Raw genomic sequence first — 9524 nt, forward strand, 5'->3', positions numbered from 1 at the left:
GATCCTTAAAGATTATACAAGCGATCTCAATGTCGCTTTCAAATTTAAAATTGATCAGTTTGATTACACGATCTTCGCCACTACTGAGACTATGAAATGTTTTCATTGTGGAAAGGAAGGGCATCTTATTCGGGCTTGCCCTGAGAAAAAGGAAAGCAGGCCCACAGTAGGCACCCCGGCCGCAAGTACAAATGAACAGTCAGAAACGGAGCCTGGAGGAGTAGGCCTAAGAGAAGCGTCGGAGAATGAGGTTTCAGCGGCAGGGCCGTCTGGCAAACAAAATGAACAAAAAGAACCAGAACCAGAACAAAACGACACAAAAGGTAAGGAAGTTTTGGGTATGGGGTGTAGCACAGTGTCTGATGAGATTTCTACTAATCAGAGTGTAAACACGCAAGTTTTGGAAAGTGAAGAAGCGTGTGGGAATAAGTTGCTAGAAATTCCCACAGTAAATGAAGCGACTGCTGAGTCTGAGACTGACTGTTGAGGTAGCAGAGGCCGTATTGGAGGAATTGGACGATGAAGAAGGAATGGACACATATGTGAAGTTTAAATTCCCTATGGTGAAAAGAAAAATAGATACTCTTAGTCGCACTAGAGCAGCTAAGAAAGTTGCCGTCTCTGCCGAAGCTGACTTAATTGAATCTGAGTACGATTCTACTGACTCTTGCTCAACGTCACAACAGCATGTATTTAGGGCTTTCTATACCTTAGATGCCATTAAAGATTTTCTGAAACGCACCAAAAATACTAGACGAATACGAGTGGAGAATTATTTTCCAGATACCATGGGCTTTGTTGACTCAGTGCAACATTTTAGGAATAATCCAGGAAATGAGGGGTTTACTGATCAAGAGATTGCTCGTCTGAAAAAGTTTCTGACAAAACTTAAACAAGGGATTAATGATGAGAGTAACAGCGCTAATTAATTTGATTTTCTTTATCATATGGTGCTTTGTTCTTGTTGAGTTTGTGTTGTGCTTTCTATTACAAATGAGTGTTTTTAACATAGCAACCTTAAATATAAATGGTGCTAGAGATGTAAAAATGAGAGCTCAACTGTTTGAGCTTATAAAGCAAAAACACATAGATGTAATGTTTGTGCAGGAAACCCATACAGATGATAGAAATGTTGTTGATTGGTGTAGAGAGTGGAATGGAAAAATATTTTTTAGTCATAAATCTGCTTTAAGTGGGGGTGTGGCTTTACTCATCTCTACAAGTTGGATTCCACTAGATTTCTCAGTTGACAACATTATAAATGGAAGACTTTTGAAAGTAAGAGCTATTTTTGAACATTGTGCTTTTGTTTTTTTATGTGTGTATGCTCCCTCATCTGGCATGGAAAGAATGTTTTTCTTAAATAAATTATGTGAAGTATTAAGTGATTGTAGTAAAGATGATTATTTAGTTATGGCAGGTGATTTCAATTGTACAGAACTAAGTACAGATAGAAATCATCCAGAACCACATCTTGCATCACGAAAGAGACTTGTGGAATTAATAAAAAAACATGAACTTGCTGATACTTGGAGAAATTTTAATAATTTAAGGCAATATACATGGGCACATGCAAGAGACAATTTGATTTCTTTAGCCCGTCTTGATAGATTTTATTGTTTTAAGCATCAGCTTAACATTTTTAGGAATTGTAAGATCAGTCCTGTTTCTTTTTCCGACCATTGTCTGGTACAGTGTGGTGTAGGCATGAGGCTAATTAATCCCAGGAGTGCTTATTGGCACCTTAACAGCAATAGTGGGATTATGGGAAGGTGCAGATAAAACAGTTTTGTCAGCAATATACTTTCAGTGTCACAAAAGACATAACCCGATCTATGACAAATCTTGAGATAGAGATAGTAGAACTCCAAAATTTGATGGAAACCACAGGAGATCAAGACCATAATGAGGCACTCAAAGTTAAAAAAGGCGCATTAGCTGACTTGTTAGGCTTAAAGGCACATGGTGCCCTAGTGAGATCAAGATTTCAGAGTTTGACTGAGATGGACGCTCCATCCTGTTTCTTTTTTAGTCAGGAGCGAAAGAATGGTCAGCGACGTTGCATACATGCTCTGTGTTCACAATCTGGGAATTTGCTAAAAGAGCCTGCTGAGATTCGGAGACGAGCAGTCAGTTTTTATGCTGACTTGTTTTCCTCTGAATACAGTGAGCAGCCAGAAATTGAAGAGGAGTTCTTTGACGGGCTTCCTAAAATTTCGAACAGCAGTGCAAAAGAATTAGAACGACCACTGTCTTTAGAGGAGCTCAGTGCTTCTCTTAAGACCATGGAGAGTGGGAAATCACCTGGCATTGATGGGCTTCCAGTAGAGTTTTTTAGGACATTCTGGGCAGTGATTGGAGATGATCTGCTAGATGTTTTAAATGACAGCCTAACTAAAGCTGAGTTACCATTGAGTTGTAGGAGGGCAGTCCTTACTCTACTACCCAAAAAAGGTGATCTCCACGAGATAAAAAATTGGAGACCTGTGGCACTTTTGTGTACTGATTTGAAGATCTTTTCTAAAGCACTGGCTATTAGACTAAGAAACGTAATGGAGCAATTGGTCCATAGAGATCAAACATACTGTATTCCTGCAAATCAATTTTTGATAACATTGCTTTAATTCGAGATATTTTGGACGTCTCAGGATTATTTGGCATGGATACAGGTCTGATTTCTCTTGATCAAGAGAAAGCATTTGATCGGGTTGAGCACCAATACTTATGGACAACTTTAACAGCTTTTGGTTTCAGCCCAGGCTTTGTTGACAAGATTAAGGTTTTGTATTGTGGTGCTGAAAGTATCCTTAAATTTAACGGTGGTTTATGTTCTCCTTTTAAAGCTCAGAGGGGAATAAGACAAGGTTGTTCACTCTCTGGTATGTTGTATTCTCTTGCAATTGAGCCCCTACTGCATAAATTGAGGATGGTCATTTCTGGTTTTTCTCTTTGTGGTTCAAAATATCTGTTATCTGCTTATGCTGATGATCTGGTGGTCTTTGTAAAGAATCAAGAAGATGTAAATGTTTTAACCAATACAGTTACAAATTTTGGGAAGTTGTCATCAGCAAAGGTTAATTGGGACAAAAGCGAAGCACTGTTGGGTGGAAAATGGGAAGGCAGGACACTAAAGCTACCTCAAGGACTAAAATCAGGCAGGAATGGATTTAGGTACTTGGGCGTTTTTTTGGGTGACAGTCAAACAGAACAGAAAAATTGGGAAGGGGTCCTAGAAAAAGTGAAAGGACGTCTCAAAAGATGGTCTTGGTTATTACCTCACATGTCCTATAGGGGGCGTGTTTTAATATGTAACAATTTGGTGGCATCCTCACTTTGGCATCGTTTAATGGTGTTGAATCCTCCCCAGAAGTTATTGTCTGATATTCAAACTGAAATGGTGAATTTCTTTTGGGATAAGCTGCATTGGATTCCCCAAAGTGTGTTGTTTTTACCTAAAGATGAGGGAGGCCAAGGACTTGTTCATCTGATCAGTCGAGTTGCTGCTTTCCGCCTTCAGTTTCTTCAAAGACTGCTTGTAGGCCAAACAGACTTATTGTGGAGACCTTTGGCCTATAGTATATTGCAAAGACTGGGAGGTTTACAGTTGGATCTCTCCCTTTTCTTAATGGACCCCAAGAGACTACCTTTCAAGAATCTACAGTCATTCTATTGTGGACTTTTTAAAGTGCTATGTTTCTTTAAAATACAGAGATGTGAATTTTCAATATCTGCACCCTTACTGTTGAAAGAGCCATTGACAAGGGGGGCTAAGCTGGATCTATCAAGGGAGTCAGCTCTGCCATTGGACGACATTTTGGAAAGCCATGGACTTACTACTTTGGGGAACCTAGTATCTCTAGCAGGCCCTGAACTTGATGCCGTTGAACCTGTAGCTACCGCTTTACATATGCAATCAACACGAGTTGTGGCACAGTTGTTAAACAAATGGAAAGGAGTCTTAACAAAAAAGGAGTGTGACATGTTGCAATCTTTCTGTGCTGATAGTTCTGAAATGAATGATGGTTTTCTGTTTCCAAAATTGAATGTCATGCCACAGTTTGATGGGTGTGATGGACCTTGTTTTGAAAAAATGTATCTGGATGAAACTGACGGTAAAGATTTTTGCAAAGTCTGTGTTGAGGTCTTGAACAAATTAAAACTTAATGCAAGGACTGACACACCATGGCGTGGCAAGTTTTCGCTAGATGAGAGTGTTAAACCAAATTGGAGAACTTTTTATAAACCACCGTTAACCAAGAAATATGGGGATTTACAGTGGAAGGTCTTACACGGTATTGTGCCAGTTAATTCTTTTGTTTCAGTGATAAATTCTACAGTTGATGACAAATGTCCGAGTTGTTCTGAAAGAGAGACAGTTTTTCACTGTTTTATGGAGTGTCATAGGCTTGTCTCCTTGTTCCAAGTGTTGGAGTGTATTTTTACATGTTTTGGTTTGGTTTTTACTCCGCATGTTTTTATCTTGGTAGTTAAGTACACTCAAAAGCGCAAGTCTTGCTCTCAGTTACTACATTTCATACTGGGGAAAGCAAAGATGGCAATATGGGTTAGTAGAAGAAGTATAATTGAAGATGCATCTGATCATGATCCAGTGTGTGTGTTTAAAAGGCTGGTGAAGTCGAGGATTTTGATAGATTTTAAATACTATGCTGAAATGAAAGACTGATATTTTTGAGGAGGTATGGTGTTACAGGGAAGCTTTGTGCTCTGAACATGTGGTTTAATTAAATCCTTATTTATTTATGTTATTTTATTTTATTCATTTGTGTCCATTTGTGTTTCTTTTATTTGTAGTTTTTTATGATTGACAAAGAGAAGCTTGACTCTTAAAGAGAATGATCTTTCTGTAACATAATGGGAAAGCATAGTTCATTAAAGTTGTATTTAAAATTCAAAAATTCTCTCTCTCTACCTGTCTCTTTCTTTCTCTCCATCTATCTCTCCTTTCCTGTCTGCACTTCTCATACACACACTATTTGTGTCTGTCTATCTGTCTGCACTTCTCATACACACACTATTTGTGTCTGTCTATCTGTCTGTCAGTCTGTCCATGTGTGTGTTGGGAGAGAGCGGCTCCTCTTCATGTCAGCATGAAAGAACAAAACACAGAGCCGTGCGGCACGGAAGTGATGGATGATAGATGGATGGGGAGAGGTAAAGCAAGGGTCAGCGAACAACAGAGACCAATAGAGAGGTGGAGAGAGAAAGGGAGAGAGGGAGAGAGGAGAGAGAGGGAGCAAGAGAGAGGAAGAGAGAGAGATGGAGAAAGAGAGATTGATAGAGAGAAGGAGAGAGAGGGGGGAGAGAAAGAGAGAGGGAGCGAGATTGATAGAGAGAAGGAGAGAGAGGGGGGAGAGAAAGAGAGAGGGAGCGAGAGAGAGGGAGAGAGAGAATTTCCCCTAGGGATCAATAAAGTATATCTATCTATCTAGAGAGAGAGCGAGAGAGAGGAGGGGGAGGGAGAGAGAGTGGGCAGAGGAAAACAGAGGGCAAAAAGAGAGGGTGGTTGTGGGGAGAAAGCGCATGTCTGACATCAAATTCAGTGTGACAGGAGACAGGACCTCAGAGGGGCGGCGTGGGTGGCGGAGGGGTCGTGGCCCAGAGCGGCGGCGCAACGCTTGGCTGCCCCCACGCCCCCCAGGAGACGTGCAGAGGCCCCGCCACTGCCCTAATGCACCATTACCCCGCGGCGCAGTGCGGCTCGCCGTGGACCGGCCACTCTCTGTGCCCAGCGGCCCGGCGCCACCGCCACCGCCCCGCTCGCGCTCGAGAGCCGCCACGCTACATTAACACCAGAGCCGAGCGGACACACACAGGTAGCGCTAGCACAGGGACACACAGAGAAGGAGAGAGAGAAGGAGAGAGGGAAGGAGGGAGGGAGAGAGGGAAGGGTAGAAGATGGGATATGGAGGGAGGAGAGAAAGGGAGAATATGTGAATGTGTGTGTGTTTGTGTGTGTGTGTGTGTGTGTGTGTGTGTGTGTGTGTGTGCCTGCCTGGTTGCACAAAGAAAAACTAAAAGAAAGTGAAGAGTGTGTGTGGGAGAGGGAGAGTGTGTGTGGGAGAGGGAGAGTGTGTGTGGGAGAGGGAGAAATGGGGATCAATATTTGGTAGAGTACAGACGGAGAGGCAGAGGTGAGGAAGCACACCAATCTGACTTCCTGTAGAATGTTACAATGAGGAGGATCCACAGGAGGCAGAGAGAAAGAAAGAACAAGAGAGAGAGCGAGAGAGAGAGAGAGAGAGAGTGAGAGAGAGAGAGAGAGAGAGAGAGGGAGAGAGAGAGGGAGAGTGGGGAACAAGTGCGGGCTGGGGCCATGTTGAGCGGGTAGGAGAGAGAGATGTAGGTCTTTGTGATTGCCATGGAAAAGAATGAAGAGGATGAAGAGGAGGAAGAGGATGGGGGGAGGTCTGACTTACCTTTGGGCTCTGGTGCAAACATGGTGGTTAGGGAGGTTGGGATGAAGCTGTCAGGGATGGATGTGGGTGCAACAGTAATGTTCTCTAGCACACACAATGGTAATGAGACGCGTTAGAAGGGAAGCCACAGAACAGGGACACTACACACTGCACACTACACACTGCACACTACACACTGCACACTGCACACTACACACTGCACACTACACACTACACACTACACACTGCACACTGCACACTGCACACTACACACTACACACTGCACACTGCACACTACACACTACACACTAGCACCTTTAGAACAAAAGAAGTAAATATTATGCATGCAAGCTTGAACACACCGTGTGTGTGTGTGTGTGTGTGTGTGTATGTGTGTGTGTGTGTGTTTACCTACATGTGAACATACACAAGTGTATTTCTATGGAGTGTGTATGTGCGTGTTTACACATCGGTGAAAATGTTTATATGCCTGCTCATGGATGATATATAAGTGCAATGATTGCATGTATGCCTACAGTATAGCCTATTGGTGTGTGCACAGGGGAGCCGGTGCATGTGCATGTATAAGTTTATGTGTTTGTGTACATATGTGTTTATGTGTTTGTGTACATGTATGTGTTTATGTGCTTGTGTACATGTATGTGTTTATGTGTTTGTGAACATGTATGTGTTTATGTGTTTGTGTACACTGTACATGTGCATATTTGTATGTGGGGAGACGCCATCTCTCATGGTAAGCCTCCTTTACCTTTCTCGTCTCCTCGTGCTCATTCCTTCTCTATCTCCATCTCCTCTCCCTATCCCTCCATCCCTCCGCAAGATCATCCATCTCTCCCTCCTGCACCTTCCTCTCTTTCCCCATCCTCCCATCCTACACCCCTAATGTCAGCGGTACCCCGCCTCTCCCTCCTCCTCCTCTTCCTCCTCCTCCTCTTCCTCCTCCTCCTCCTCCTCCCACTGTCGACCTCTTACCACCACTCCACTGTCTCATCAGTATGGTAGTCTAGTCTGTGTGTGTGTGTCTGTGTGTGTGTGTGTGTGTGTGTGCCTGCGTGCATTTCTATTTATTTATTCAGCAGACGCTCTAATCCAAAGTGACTTGCGCTGATTTCATACATGTTCCAGGGCCTCCCGAGGGAGCTGAGCCACACTCCACAAACCACAGTAAAGGATTCATTTAATTGCTCGGATGTTAGATATACCATGTGGGTGTTTATGGGTACATTTGCTTCTATGTGTGGGAGTGTGTATATATACTGTGTCTATGTGTGTGTGTGTGTGCGTGTGTGTGTGTGTGTGTGTGTGCGTGCATGCTTGTGTATGTGTGTGTGTGTGTGTGTGTGTGTGTGTACTGTAAGTATTTATGTGTGCATGCTTTTAAATCAAACACAGGCATGTACACAAACAGCACTCTCCTATAATAGGTCTGTGGATGTGTTTGTCTCTATGAACTGTAGCTATGTGTGTGTGTGTGTGTGTGTGTGTGTGTGTGTGTGTGTGTGTGTGTGTGTGTGTGTGTGTGTGTCTTTGTGTGTGTGTCTTTGTGTGTGTGTCTGTGTGTGTGTTTGTGTGAGAGGTCGGCTGTTCCCATCCAGGTGCAAAATGAATAGTGGGTCTTAGTTATTAAGGGGCATGGACTAATCTCGCCTGACCACGGAAGCTTCACCTGTAGCAGACGATAAATGACCACACATCAGCCTCCTCTCTTCCCCCAATCCATTCCTCCTCTCCCCTCCTCTCTTCCCCCAATCCATTCCTCCACAGCACCCCAATTTCCTCTCCTCCGAAATATGAACATCACCCCCCTCCACCCACTGCCACTCCATCCCACATCCCTTTCACCCTTCTTCAATCACTCCTATTCCTCCCTCCATCCCCTCCCTCCCTCTCTCTCTCCATTATCCCGTTGCTTACTGCTCCCTAGCGCTCACTCCACTGAATAAGAACGGTTTTAATTAAAAAGCAGGCTCCGAGGAGCGTGAGCGGAAACACATAAAGCGCCCGTGTTATGCCGTAATGGTGCTCAGCTCTGCTTTTATGGCTCCGACCGGGAAAGGGAGAGGTGAGGTGAGGTGTGAGCGTGTGTGTGTGTGTGTGTGTGTGTGTGTGTGTGTGTGTGTTGGGGTGGCTGGCGGAGTGCTTGGTTTTGCCCTCTGATCTAATGCGGCTCCGTGGGTCAGAGCGCGGCCGCGGTCAGCATCTCCGACGCGGCGACGAGACAAGACGAGCGGAGCGCGGCGGCGTTCCCAGCGCTGGCGACCGACGGGTCAGAGGTCAAGAGGGCGTCTCCCAGGCCTGCCGGTCCAGGGGTGCCGCAGAGCTCATTTTCCTGCCGAAATTATCATTCCGTGTGCATGCGTGATGCTCTGGCCTGCCTGACCCCGGCTCAATGGCTGAGTCCAATCTTTCTTCTCCTTTCTTCTCTTTCCACTCTTCCACTCTTCTGTTCCCTCTCCTCTCCTTCCATCTCGGCCGCTCTCTTGTGCGCCCTTAATTAGGGGCCTGTGCTATTCCTCCTAATTAGTGGCACAGCTCATTACAGCCTAGACAGACATCCTTCTCCACTCTTCCCGAAAGCACTACTACTTCTCCCCTCATCCATCTCTCAATCCCTTTTGTATTCTCTCTCTCTCTCTCTCCCTCCCTCCCTACCTCACCCTCTGTGCCGCCTCTGTTCGTCTCTCATGCAATTCGATTCTAATGGGCTTCATTGGCAGTGCAATCTATCCAGGCCGCTCGGGAGCGTTCTGTTACACAAGCAGAGCCAATGGGGGTGGGAGCCAATGGGGGGTGGGAGCCAATGGGGGGTGGGGGGGAGGGGGGTTGTTTACAACACTCTATCAAAGCAACACTCGCACTTAGTGGAGAGACCACAGGGGAGAGGTGGGCTCGGAGAAGGAATCAGCATCCGAATTAGAAGGTGGGGTGCACAAGAGAAGGGGTGCTTGCGTGTTCTCTTTCAGGCACCAGGGGAATATAACCCGCCCCCCCCCCGCGGGAGGATGTCAAAGCTGGGCTCTCCAGGGGGGTGGGGGGACTGCTGTTCCATCTGTCTCACTCTTTCTTTCTCTTTCTCTCTCGAGTTTC

The 9524-nt window shown here is 45.0% G+C and overlaps 1 protein-coding gene across 1 annotated transcript in view; it reads right to left on the bottom strand.

The window, feature by feature from the left end:
- The window catches only part of LOC121721212 (cell adhesion molecule 4-like), a 15219-nt gene extending 8645 nt beyond the window's left edge, over positions 1-6574 (bottom strand). The window contains exon 1 of the mRNA XM_042107952.1: positions 6438-6574. Within this exon, the coding sequence (XP_041963886.1) occupies positions 6438-6459 (22 nt within the window). The 5' untranslated portion in view covers positions 6460-6574. The remainder of the gene's footprint in view (positions 1-6437) is intronic.
- Between the last annotated feature and the right edge of the window lie 2950 nt (positions 6575-9524).

The sequence above is a fragment of the Alosa sapidissima genome, chromosome 10 (assembly GCF_018492685.1).
Source record: "Alosa sapidissima isolate fAloSap1 chromosome 10, fAloSap1.pri, whole genome shotgun sequence".
Lineage (NCBI taxonomy): Eukaryota > Metazoa > Chordata > Actinopteri > Clupeiformes > Clupeidae > Alosa > Alosa sapidissima.